General features: G+C 40.3%; 1 protein-coding gene across 1 annotated transcript; it reads right to left on the reverse strand.

Annotated features, from left to right (window-relative positions):
• Positions 1–2,311: 2,311 nt before the first annotated feature.
• LOC306818299 (DENN domain-containing protein 2A-like) lies at positions 2,312–12,711 on the reverse strand. Its single transcript, XM_079335809.1, has 20 exons — positions 12,514–12,711; positions 11,507–11,575; positions 9,297–10,409; positions 8,710–8,801; positions 8,131–8,225; positions 7,834–8,043; positions 7,649–7,742; positions 7,511–7,561; positions 7,201–7,403; positions 6,528–6,637; positions 6,352–6,421; positions 5,877–5,954; positions 5,651–5,791; positions 5,174–5,322; positions 4,298–4,475; positions 4,161–4,202; positions 3,955–4,063; positions 3,562–3,831; positions 3,397–3,483; positions 2,312–3,288 (listed from the first exon to the last, which is right to left on the reverse strand). The coding sequence occupies exons 2-20, from the start codon at positions 11,563–11,565 to the stop codon at positions 3,257–3,259; spliced, it is 3,183 nt and encodes a 1,060-aa protein (XP_079191935.1). The 5' UTR covers positions 11,566–11,575; positions 12,514–12,711; the 3' UTR covers positions 2,312–3,256.
• Between the last annotated feature and the right edge of the window lie 937 nt (positions 12,712–13,648).

Below are 13,648 nucleotides of genomic sequence, written 5' to 3' on the forward strand. Positions count from 1 at the left end.
ATACTCTGCACCACTTTACTTTTTCCCTGTCAAGTTTCACCTCTTCTTTTCACTTTTGACCTTTTCCACCGTTCTCCCCCACTTCCCCCTGCTGTTATGTTCCCCATATGCTTTGATGGCTCCTCCTCAGAAGGGGAAATGATTCAGTCCCCCTGGCATTCATGGCAGGCCTGCAGCTGGACACTGCACCTGCAGCTCAGAAAAACAAGCTGACGGGTGCATGTTCGGTAACCTTTCAATGGTTATGGCTGTGTGTGTGTGTGTATGTGTGTATGTGTACTGAGCGTGTGTGTATGTACTGCATGCATTTTGGCATTTGCACAGCCAAGTAATTTTCTTGTCATAAATCAAATTCCTGCTCTTTCCCGCCTTTTTACTTCCTACTTTGTTCTTGCTCTCACTCAGGGAGAAGTGTCAGGAAAATTAAAGTGCGAAAGGATGAATGAAGGAGCAGTGGACTCAATCGTGGCCCCTATAGGGATCCCTTGTTTCAACCCAGCACATAACGACCTGTAGGTTTCATATTTGTGTTACGATGACAAAAATACCCGAGGCACACTAGAATTGTTTGTACAGAATTACATAAGGCTACTGGGAGTAACAACCACATTGACTCAAGTTTATAGCCCATTCAACCTCGCCAAAACAACCTTTTTTTTTGATTGAGGGTTTTAGGAGTGGAAGTATGAAAGATTAAATGAAAAAGAAAGACAGCAAATTACATTATGCTTTTCATTTTTGATTGATGGCAAGTGCTGCTTATTTGCCACAGCCCCCTGCCTCCATAAATTACACCATAAATCATGTAATTAGTGGAGGCAACCTCCAGAGAGTTACAAATGCAAGGTTGCAAGCCTTGAATTAGGACAATAAATCTCTGGAGAGGTTTAATAATTGAATTGGTGGTTGGTTCTAATGGACCATAATGATTGAATGATGCTATTTCTGCCTACAATAATAGGCATAATGGCATGCATGCAGCAGGTTCTTACTTGCAGGTTAATGTTTTCTCTTATTAGCCGATAGTGTATAATGTGAAGTATCTCTTAAAGGTGGAATCCACTCAGATTAAAGGGTCCTCTGAAAGGCACTTTGCAGGTAAGATTAGAGCTACTCCAAGCTATTGTTGTTTCAAAGTGGTTCTCTAAGAGCACGTTGTCTCCTTGACTGAAAACTGAAGATCTTTGCAGCAGTGAGAGATAAACCAAAGGGAGGTTTGCTTTAAACCAGTGCAGGTTTAAAGGCTTAAGGGGTGAACTTCTGCCGCATGGAAGTCAAAATACCATTTTTTTCTCGCAGCCAGGTGTTAAGCAGGAAACACTTAGTTACAATGTGGGTTTGGTGTTCAACCATCTGCACACATGTACAAACCAGCGCCTGAGTAAGTAGGAACCTGAGTGACTGAGCTAGCATTTCAGCAGCCGTCAATGCTCTTCCCTCACCACATCCATTCATCTTCCCGAGACGCCTCCTGTCCCACAGCACCACAGCATCCCCACCTTGGGATCCAGATAGGAAGCTGTGGTATAATTTTGTTTCCACATTTGTTATACCCTGTGACAGCTCCACTGATGTGTGTTATAGAGCAGTTTTTTTTGTCTGATTTACTCCCACGGAACTGTCAGTTCAACTCAATGTCAACACCAATGTCCCGTTCAAAAATATATCCTTGTTAACTATACTGTAGTTGCTCTATGTATTGAAAGTGGTCAGATGTTAGAGCTCATATATACGCCTGTGTATCTGTGACATACTCCGTGCATCAATGCATCAGCATTTGTGTCAGCCTGCGTGTGTGTGGATGTGAACTTGCCGCTAATAAGGTGACAGGTTAGGTGCTGTGTGATGCTGCAGGGCCCTCAGCAGGCCCAAACTGAGCAGACTTGTCCTCAGACAATACACGACTGTGCTCTGCTCTGCACCTGTGTTTTGTTTTCATGCGGACGAAGATGTGCTTTCCTCTTTGTGGACAAAAGATCTGTTTTGTTTCCATGACTCAGGGACTAAAATAGTAAAGCTGCCACCAACTCTGCACCAAGGCTCATAGTAAAACAGCCAAATAATGTGAACACACACAGTAGTGAATGGTTAGCATTGGAATGTGGATTACTCACTGGGTAAAACAGCCACACAAATGCTGAGTGGACACTAATCACTTTGCTAAACATAAATAATGATTTTACAAGGTAACAAAAATAGTGTTTATTCATAGCAATTTCATACATCTTGATTATGAAGTGATTTTGTCCTTAATAGATTTGCACACTGAAGGACTAAGGGAAAAATAAAGCTCACAAAAATGACCAAACTGTTAACATGCAATGCAATGCTTTAATAGAATTGACCGTTTGAACAAATCTTGACGGCATCAAGACAATACTTCACATGTAGTAGACAAAGGTTTTATTTTTTTGATTCACTTGGGACTTTTTTTTTTTTACTACTCCCATGACTAAAACAAAATTAAAACCTTAAAGAGTTGAAAAGCAGTTGTGTGTCATTTGTTGGTAAGTCACTGTCAATGTCAGGATCATCTCGTGAGAGAGAAACTATTCTACTGCCCCCTGTTGGAATCAAGGTGCAATAAAATATGCCTGCATTTCAAAAAATGAACTCAAATGAGTTTCAGTTTCAAAACTAACAAACCATTTAGGTTTTTCTTGAATTCATTGGGTAAGTGTAACTCACAGCAAACATACTTATTTGAAGGTTATCCTTTGGGCTCCTTATGCCTCTCACGGAGAGAGGATAGTGGAAAAAGCCACAAACTGGGATAAGATTGTGAGGAATGACATTCGTCAAAGCGTTGTGGGTCATAGTCAAACTCAGGCTGGCTTCAATGAGAACCAGAGCCTCTACACATGGGGCTTGGACAGAACCACTTGGCCATCCAATGCACTTTACAACAACAACACGCTCAGACTGAATCTTCTGCATTTTGTTTTTGAAGATTATTGCCTGATGCATATACATTTAAAATGAACACTATAACAACTTTTCAATTGTTCCCAGTTTCCCAGTCACACGTTTCTATATTTATAGGATACACAGCAGGATTGTCTTCTGGTGGAAATTACTTGTGATATACTGAATCACAGCAAACCAGTCGGTCATAGCAAAACCAAACTTTACAGGGACAATGATCGTCTGAATAAGCATCTCTCAAAAGGCTACATATTGGTTATTTGCTTTCCAGCCGGTCCTTCAGTCCTTATTCTATTTGCCTGGTGTCCATTTTTGATCAATAATATGGAAGTCATTTCTTTGACAGAAATTTCATTCTGTTTCCTGGAGCAAAAGAGAGAAAACAAGAGGGGTTTAGGTAACAATCTTTGTAGGGAGCTTGTTCTTCATAACAGATTATGGTGTGAAAATACTCAAAGAAAGAAACCTCACCCAAGCCTTTGAGAAACCTGTTCACCCTCCGGTGTTCATTCTCATGGATGGAGTCTAGATACTCCTGCACCCTGACTTCAAACAGTCCTTAGGTAAGAGTAAGACTCGTCAATCACTGGATCATGTACCAATCGCTTGAAGATACTTTTAACACAATCGTTTTACCTTTCAGAGCTCGCCTGTGGAGCTCTCTCTCCTGGATGAACCACCCAAACATCTGAGTCTCCATGAAGACCTCCAGGAATCGACGCATGCTCTTCGACGGGATGGCTTTACGAAAGCCGTCTCGCTGGAAGAAACAGGAAGCCGGAGAGGAGGAAGAGGAAGAGTAGCCGTCTTCCCGTTCACCAACAATGAAGAGTGGGTAGTGGCCGACAAGCTCCACGAAGAAACGTACGAAGGCCTCAGACACAACTGTGCTGAGGTAGCCATGGTCTGAAGAGAAATATTCACATTGATGCAAAAATATGATCACAAAGTGCTGCTGAACTTGTTAACATCCAGACAGAAGAGCTTTAATAGTCTAGTTTCTAATAGACAGCCCTTGGTATAGCTCACCACTGGTTGGATCTCCTCCTCTTTCACCAGCAAGCTCTCTTCTTCTCTCCAGAACATTTTCCAGGGCTGACTGGAGCTTTGAGGGCAGGATGGAGTCTTCATCATCCAACTAAATGTGATAAACAAGGATATAACTCCATGTACCACATCTGTACCGATCACGCAGAGCCATAATAACTCACAAAAAAGTGCAACACATGGCCTACCTGTCTGAGAAATCGACTGTTTTCCAGATCCACAACCAGAACCTATGAACAGAAAAGCCCTGATTATTCTTACCGACAACGACTTGCTGCAATATGTTAACAGGAAAATAACCAATTGTTTTTTGAGTTATTGCTACCTCCTCCAGGGGCAGCTCATTGAGCTGGGCCAGTGAACTGGACAGCAGGCCCACAATGAAAGGGGTCGGAGTGCAGACGATGTCGAGCATAGCCGAGGGCAGCACAGGGATGTAGGTATGCTGCCACACAAAGGGGTACAGCAAAGCCACAACAGCATGGCAGCACTGGGAGAGAGTGCTGTAAGGCAGAGCCAAGTTCACAATAAATTCAAACAAAACACGTTGTTGTTTTGTTTTTTATCAGAGATGTCTTGCGCAGATATTCTGAACCAACAATAAAAAAGAAAAAGCCTAGTTAGTTTTCCTTATTTTCCTGTTTGGTGGATGGAAGTTTAAACGGGGAAAGAAGTGAAGAAGAGCGAATTTACAAGGCAGAAGTAAACTTATTCGTTTTCACCACAGGAGGGTGCTGTAGTGCAAACTACATCTACTGACTGGAGGCTGTGAATATTTCTCAAAGCAACATTTCCCAGAGAGCAAAGCACAGCCACTTTCTTTCTCTTTTTTTTATTTTTTTATTTACGTCATTCTACTTAGCATTCCTGGCCTTTACTAGTGTGACTGTTCTCTCTGACTCCCTCTGGATTTGTCCTACAGAACAAACAAACAGGCCCCAGCAACAACAACTCAACGGACAAGGCTCAAAATATCTCTCTGGTATGTATCTTAAATAAAACTGGGACTGTCTTGAATTTCTCTGAAAATATTGGTCAGGACCACACGCAAGTCTTTAAGCTTTATGGTGAAATTATCTTGCTCTATGCTCCAACTTCCTAAGTACAGTATATACTGTATATCAGTGGAAAAACAAGGGTCAGTGTAGGTTTAAGCTACATAGACTGAGAAGGGATACATGTCCCCGCTGAATGAACTGACCTGAGTTTGTCCGCAGTAAAGATGACCCTTCGCTCAAGCAGCAGAGACCCAAGCACCCGAAGGAGCAGCCGCAGACTCAGACAGGAGAACAGACACTCAAAGTCCACATGCTCCAAGCGGGAGTCAGAGGGTCGACATAGCTCCATCATCTGGGAATAAAATACAACATAACTGCTGTAGTTCCTGGACAATGATTAACCAATGAAATTTAATGACCTTTAAGGACAAACCACGTCTGACACAAACCGCACTTTGTGCACGCACTCACAAAGTTTCTCTTTAGTACTATATGATATATCAAAATTGATTCTAAAGCAGTTTAAATTTACATCAAGCATATAAAGGTGAGATCACAATTTGTCAAACACACAAAAAATATGTCACACTTTTAGCCTGATGAATATTTTGCACATTGGTGTTTTTCACCTCTTCCTCCCCTTTCCCTTATAACTGTTTGGGCTACATGTATGGTCCCACCTCAGTGCCTGAGCCTGGGAGAAAAGTTTTAACAGTGATGGTTCTTCCTGGAGCTGGAAACTGAGCCTCCATGATGGCTCTCATAAAGGGCTGAACAAGAGCTGGAGACAAAGCCCTCCTTCTCTCCACTTCATCCAGAACCTACAATAAACAGACACACATATTCACCACCGCCTTATAGTATCTGTTTTAAGTAATGCATATTATAATCACAGGTTTGTATTACCTTGGAGAACAGGTTGAAACAGCCAAGGTGACTAACAATACAGTAGACCTCTGGTAGACGTTTGCCTTTTCCACTGGGCTGAAAAAGTAGAGAATATAAAAATATTCAGTGTTAACAGGATATGCATTCGAAACACTGTTTTTTTGTTGGTTTCTGAGTAAAGTGAAGTAAAATGGATTTTCCACATGACGCAAAACTTATAGTTCTTTACTCACAAATGTTCTTCTTACTCACAAAAGTTGTTTTTTTTCATGTGGCACTAAAACAAACACAATCTAGTCAATACATAGACACATAAGCACCGGCATATACACACTTTCCAGTCACACACACTTCCTCCCTGACTCTGAGATGGACTTTTCCCACAGGCACGTGGACTATTTTGGCACGATTATTTACTCAGCTGTCATTATGGTATTTAGCCACTTCCTGTTCAGTAGCAGAAAACTTATTTATTCTTCATATTTCTATTTACCAGTAAACGCCGGCAGTATCCGAACCTCCTGCTCCCATCCTCTCCAGTCAAAACAAATGAGAACATCTCACTGTGAGGGAGAAAACCCCCCCACACACAACAAATAAACATGTGATTAGCATATTTTTACTGGCCATTTGAAAATAAATTGAGATTATAAAGATGAGTAATTTTACCTGGGGAAGTTTTCCACAGGCTCCCAGCCTTTAGCGTTAGGAAAACAAAACTGAGGAATGATCTTCAGCTGATCCTCCGTCTCCCTCATAAACTTGAAGCTTCGCTCCAGCTGCAGTATGATAAGGGAAAAGACTAAATTAATTCTGCAGCTCTCTATTCAACGAGTATGAGCTTCGAAATCTGAATTAGGATGAACTGGAGCACAGACTCATGGAGGAATGACATGAAGTTTTATGTGGACACAAAGATGGATGAGTAGCATTATTTACCTTTTCTATCTGCACCATGCATATCTATGCTAAATAATAATTTGTTTATCCGGCATTATGTTACATTCCTGCATAAAATGTATTCACTTTCAAAAAAAGCACACCAGAAAGACAACATGTACATTTTCGAAGCTAATTTCTTTAAGGGCTCAAATAGAAGATGTATTCATTGGAAGTACTGACAAAAAAGTGCTACATTGAAAATGCAAAGAAAGCCACTATAGTAGCCTCACACAGCCCAAATAGTGGTCTTCTTTTTTTCTTTTCTTTTTTTTTTTTTACATAAATCCTGCCTGTAACAAGAAAAAATAGCCAAACATTTAATGATTTTGGGGGGGAAACTGATGGGGCCAATTAGAGTTCAACCTGCAGTTGGCAACCTGCAACCTCATTGATTACTGACCTTTGGGGGGAACTGCTGTGTGACCTCTGGCAGGTAGTGGGCACCACCCTTTGACTTCTGCAGAGAAACTACTAGAAAATATTCAAAGAGCTGACGCTGGTGGAGCTCCTGTTCCAGAGTGCTGCTAGTTCCATTGTAGTGGACTCGAGACTGGCTTGGCTTGCTCAGTATAGACTTGACTGACACGAGACGCTGACGATGAGCTGCATGGACAAAAAGAACGGTAAAATAAAGAGATAAATAATGGTTAAAAATGTAAAACAGTGGGGAAAAAGATCAGCAGAAAATGACGTTTTCGGTGATACTCTACCTTTTGCTCTCTCTTCAACTTCACTTTCAGAGTCACTGTTATCATCTGTTACTGCACACAAAAGATACCTCTTTAACATGATAGGCACTAGGAAAAACATAGAATATAGTGTAATTTTTTCAATAACTATATTATCACCTCTCCCTGAGCTCGTCTCAGCATAATGATAGATCCTCCGTAAATGTTTCTTCCCAATACGAGACTCAAAGATGCTGTTGATTCTTAGAACAACCTGTTGGAAGAAAACTTTGACTAATGAGAACGCATGAGAATTTATTCATTAATTACACTGACAGCTCTAAATTATGCATCAAAAACCACACCGTTGGTATCCTGCGACAGGTGCGACTGTAGGGATCCCCGGGGAGCCAGGAAGTGTTTTCAGGCCCATTGGGAGTGGAGGGTGGGCTGGTCTGGGGTGGAGACGAAATCCCCCCGCTGCTGTTGCTGTGGTTTGACGGGTTAGATCTGCGCAGGTCCAGCAGCTTAAAGCTCCTGGCTGAATTCTGCCTGAAGAAGCCAGGCCTTGAGTTCTGTATCAGAAGAATCATTTGTCAAAAGCGTTCAAATGAGAAGTGTTGTTGATGAAAAGTATTGTGCTTGGCTTGTACAGCAGGAACCTTGGCAGTATCAGCGCCAGGAGAAGAGGGCAAAGACTGCTGGGAACACTGACTCTCCAACTCGATGTCCTCATATGGGTTCTCTTTGGAGGAGTCTGCAGGAAGACCAACAATGGCATTTTAAAAACATGCTTATCTCTACACAGCTCAAGATACAAGAATGTGTTTGTATGTAGTAGCTATATTAACGTTTTACAGCTATATATTTGACCTAATCTATTCAATAACATATGACTGTGTTTATTAATGATGTAAAAACATTAGAAACAGATCTGTCTCGTTATTAGCTAAAAGCCATTCTTACGCCATGTTTGTACAAATGAAACACAATTGTAATTATTTATCAGTTTTCGAGTTGCTTCATAGAATTGTTCATTATTTCAAACAAGCTGGGCTAGCTTTACAACTTGTAGGCCTATTCAATACTTTTGCTGAGCTAAAAGGCTGCTGTTTGTAGATTCATGTGCCAGACAAACATAACAGTTGAATCTAACAGCTCCTCTTTATTTTTAGGAAGAAAAAAAAAGCACATTTTCTGCGAAAAAGAAAAACCAGTGAAGGATAATAGAAGTTTCTCACCCATGATGTCCTCATAGTGATGTTCCTGTGACAGTGAGCGAGAGAAGAGCGGGCTACTTGACCCAGCGAGGTCTTCAAACTCAAAAGATTTTCTGTGACGGTAAAATGAAAAGTGACAATAATTTCAAAATGCTTCTATAAGTGTTAGATATGCAAATACATATTTGATTTAGTGAGTGATGATGACAGATGAGTAACCTACAGTTACTTTCGAGAAATCTTATTTTACTTATTTTTTCTTTTTAATTTAGGTTTTAAACCTATAACAAGGCCTTAATGTATCGCTTTAACTCAAGATAACAAAGCTTGTTCTCACAGTGTGTTGGCCAGACAGAGACATGCCACATTGGCAACACCAATGATTAAGTCCAGTTTATATTTGTCTCTCAAAACAACCTGAAGTTACTTGTTATCACAGGATAAATATAATGTATGGATAAATGACTGCTTCCATTTTTTTGTGCAATTCAGTCATTCTATTTGCTACCACGTTCATTAGAATTATGAGCTGTTCAAAATCTTCTTATTGTACTGTATAATGCATTTTAACTTAGTTAAGTTTTTGCTAGAGCCAAATGACTTCATACCTGTTGATGTGGTCTCTGACTCTTTCACCCCTGGGTCTCACATAGACACCAGGAGGAGGTTTTGAGGTACTTTTCATAGAGCTGGAGGGCAGTGGGGGGAGATTCCTCTGCCCTTGCCCCTGTCTTAGACTCTTCCCATTGGTTGTGTTAGCTGGATGCTGGAAGGTACGTCTGGGTTTGGGGACTGGGTTGATTGGAAGTGTCCCTGGCTCTGTGTACACATTATCCTGGCTCTGCTTTTCTTCTTTAGCCCCAGACAATTTCACAGCATTTGCCTGACCATTAACTTCAGTTACTTTCTTCTTGACCTCCCCCTGTTTGTCCTTGCTTGGCGGGCTGAAGTAGTTTCCCAGCTCTGGAGGAGTTTTCCCGTGATTCTCTCCCATAGCCTCCAGCTTTTTGAAAAGAGTGAATACAGCTCTCTTCTCCTGTCCGTTTTGTCCACCTGTTGTCTTTTCATTGCTCTTTCTCAATGTCCCCGCCTGCTGCTGCGTTGTTGCTGTTGGCAAACAAGGCCTTGAATCCCCAGGCCTTTCTTCATTCTCTTTATCGTGATCCTCCGTTTGCTTAAAGATTACTATATTACAACCCTCCACTGAATTTTTCTCACTGGGCTTGCTGCTCTTAAGCGTACCTCTTTGCTGTTTCCCACTTTCGAAAGGAGAACAAGGCCTTGAGTCTTCAGGTTTTCCTGAATTCCCTTTCCCATGATTTAGTGTTTCCTCATGTCTGTAACTCTCTGCACTCTGCTCATCAGGTTCTTTACTGTTGCTTTTCATCAAAGATTTTGTCTTTTTTATGCTGGTAGACTGGCCCAAAGAACTTGAGGTAGGTGTGAAGAGATCGGGTTCCTTTCCCTCCCAAAGAGAAATCTTGTCCTTGATATTGCATCTGGGGAGCTTGTTACCTATGAAGAGAGCTTTCTCATTGCTTTGAGGGTCAAGGGTCGGCCTCCTGTGTGCCATCTTGGGTGATTTTTCCCTTGGATTGCTCAGGTTGTGTAATGGCGTGAAGGGGAGCTTTGGAGCCCACTCTTTTCTTTGCTCAGCTAATGTTTTTTCTGTTGAGGCAATATGGGGAAGCCTTGTCTCAACAAGAGAGCTCTTCTTTGGCCTAAATACACAAAGAAAAAAGTTGAACACTAAAAGAAGGATCCTTTTAGTTGCATAATAACTAAAGTCATTAAAAAAGAAAATCCCCCCCAAAAATTAGGCATACCCAATTTTTATTACTGCTCTTCAGAAGACATAATTGTTACAATAAGCACTAATTTATCTGCCATGATAATGACAATCAAACACCCTGTGTTTCCAATAAGAGCACATAAACTTTGTTAACAAGTAAGCTAACACAAGTTGAATCAAAGCTTTTTGGTGTCTAGCAAACGAGCTAACAGAAGCCATCTTAATATTGTATAGCAAAGTTAAGAGAAAAGGCCGCGCTTGATGAATAGTTTACAATGCAAACTAATGAATACGTTATAATTACTGCTAAACTGTTAAGATAACCAAAACCACTACTTAAACATTCTGGATAAAGTAGTTAAAAAAGCTAACCCTAACTAATATTATCGGAAAAACAGTCATAATGTAAGCTAAAAGCAATGTTTTATGTTCTGCCTCGCATTTGTTAGGATATAAGACCAAACTAGCAAATTCAATTGTTTTGTGTAAAATGTGTTAAAGTATCTACTAATTGAGTAACTAAAGTAAGACTATTCAAAAACAAATTAAATGTTCGCTCATCACTCAATGTAGTCAACTGCGAGGGGTTCTTGCAACTACTTTATGGGCTTTGCTGCAATTTAATTAAAAACAGTTGAGAATCATCATTTTAGAGACTTCCTCATCACATTTCTGTCAAAGTTCCCGATAGACGTCCTAGTTAATTTCCTTTAACTGCCAGTTTGGGGACTCTTTCTTTTTCTGGCGACATGTGGGAAAATTTAGCCCGTGCATGCCAGAGGACAACCCTATGACCGGGCATCTTCTTCTGATTGGCTCACTAAATAAACACTAACTTGGACCACAGCCCATTTCATCAAACTGTTACGTTGTGATAAATAAACAGGCGGAAATGGGAAGCCATAGGTTGTCCGACCTTTTTTGACTTTTCCATTATGGAGACGATCAGTACTAGTTTCTCAACCTCTTTTAAAAAATATCCATATTCTATAGGGGAAATAAGTACAGATAAACACAGCAACAAACCTGTTGACAGTGGAGTAAGTGGAGTCCGGCTTGGTCATTCTATCAAACGCCGCCATCATTACTGTACACCTGAGACAAAGAAACAGAAAGACAAAGTGATTTCTTCGTTCATTTTTTTTAGCAGTGTGGTAACCATTGTGATTGCTGCAGGGGATCGTAATTCCAGTAAACTAAACTAAACTAGCTTTATTATGCATCCTGCTTGGCTCAAAATGGGAACGTGATTGGCATTTTCAATGAGCTTGAATCACATTTTGTTTCCTCATTGTATCAAGATGAACTGAGGAGGAGGTGTGACAAAGCTGGTTGTTTCCAGTATTCAGGGTACAGCTGGGCAGACTCAAGTACAAAAAAAACATCAGTCAGAGAAGTTACTCAAGCATTTCATCACACAAACCAACATTTTTAAGGTCATTAGGTGGCTCTCGCGCAAATAAATCACTTTTTTCTGCTTTTTTTCCCCTTTAATGTTCAGATATGCTCCTAATAATGATGTTGTCACAACATTTGTCCCTCAAGGCGACTTAAATACTCTCTTCCTCTTTACTCAAATACTTTCACATCTCTAAGGCTTTTCAAAGTTCAATGGCCTCTAGGATAGTGCTGGGTAATTTCCCAGCACTGTTGTCATCATTTGTTTAGCTGATATGTAGCTGTAATGACAGTGTGCATGAACAGAGTCACAGGATACGGCTCTTAAAGACATAAAGATAGCTGATAAGCTGGGAAACGTTTAAATGCATAGTTCTGTTTGATAAAGACAACAAACCCACCAGAGCTCCACAATTAGTCAAAACATGGAGCTAGTTTCAAACAGCAAATCAGTTCTCATTTTTAAATACACCTAAAAAAAGAAGCAATTTACCACAAAATGTTTTTCCCATATTAATACATTTCAATCATAATATTATTGCATGAGTCTCAAATTTTGAGAAGAGCCAAAGGAAATACGAGACAGCAAATAGGTTAGAAATCCCACTCTACACAAACTTAAATCTGTTTCATACCTCTTTCTGCTGTTCAGTTTCCATGTGCTCCCTTTTGAGATGGGAGCATAATGCAACCAAAGCTGCTATAATAGTATCCATGGGTATAACCTCCAAACCACTGTGGCGCACTACAAGTCCAGGTCGGACAAGCCGGAATAGGATTTTTCTAATTTAACTTAATCTTTGGAGCAAGTCATGAGATGTTTCAGTGAAAATAATGACAGAAGGGTTCCACCTCAAACTATTGTACCCTCCTCTCCCTGTCTCTTCTCCAATCCTCAACTTTCATTCACTCTCTCTCTCTCTCTCTCTCTCTCTCTCTCTCTCTCTCCCGCTCTCTCCCTCCTTTTTCATTAGCTGGATCTCTCCCACACAACTGCCATAATGAGCAAGCAATAAAGAGCGAATAAAGGACTCTTAATACAAACTGACATGACCTGAAATGACGTTATTATAGACAAAAGGGACAGACATCATTGCGGGACATTTTTTCCCTCAAAATTTGAGAGTCGTTGGAATTCCCATCACAACTGCTTCTTAGCAACAGTTGTTTATGCAGCTGTAGATTATGCAGCCCACCCTTCTTGGTGTAATTTCCATATTGGTCTAAATATAAAGTAAGAGAGTAAGAAGATTTGCAAAATGTTGTAAATTTCACTACATAAATATGACCAGATGGGGAGAATTAAGTAATAATATCCTTTGTAGTAAGTAAGTAAGTAAGTAAGTAAGTAAGTAAGTAAGTAACAACTGTTCATAAATAGGTATAGAAAGCAAAATAAAGTTAATTTAATTTTTGTTTTTTGTTTTTCAGAGCACACTCGAGAATTTTCTTTTCTAAACCTTTTTTTCCACACAGATCAATGGTGGGCAACCTGTTTTAAGTCACTCCACATATTACTCAGCCTATACATTTACACATTTTAGTAAACCGCTGGTTTCATGTGAGCCTAATAAAACAAAACACATTCAACAGCAATAGAAATTCATAACAATGTCAAAATGTAAATGTATGCAGCTCACCCTAAAATACACTTAAAACATACACTAAACGACCTTACTATATATTATAGTTAAAGGCTTACCAGAATTAAAGTGTTAAGCAGTGTCTGTGCTGGGTCCTTGTTTCAGTCTCAGGCTGGGAAGTATGCAC

This window comes from Symphodus melops, assembly GCF_947650265.1.
Source record: "Symphodus melops genome assembly, chromosome: 22".
NCBI classification, from domain to species: Eukaryota; Metazoa; Chordata; class Actinopteri; order Labriformes; family Labridae; genus Symphodus; species Symphodus melops.

What these genes read in the sequence shown, in the direction of transcription:
- LOC306818299 (XM_079335809.1), bottom strand. Translation starts at nt 11,565, where the DNA reads ATGATGGCGGCGTTTGATAGAATGACCAAGCCGGACTCCACTTACTCC. An exon ending in CCTGTCGCAGGATACCAACG is followed by an intron (nt 7,743 to 7,833) that starts GTGTGGTTTTTG and finishes TTCTTCCAACAG; the next exon opens with GTTGTTCTAAGAATCAACAG. An exon ending in GATACTGCCGGCGTTTACTG is followed by an intron (nt 5,955 to 6,351) that starts GTAAATAGAAAT and finishes CTACTTTTTCAG; the next exon opens with CCCAGTGGAAAAGGCAAACG.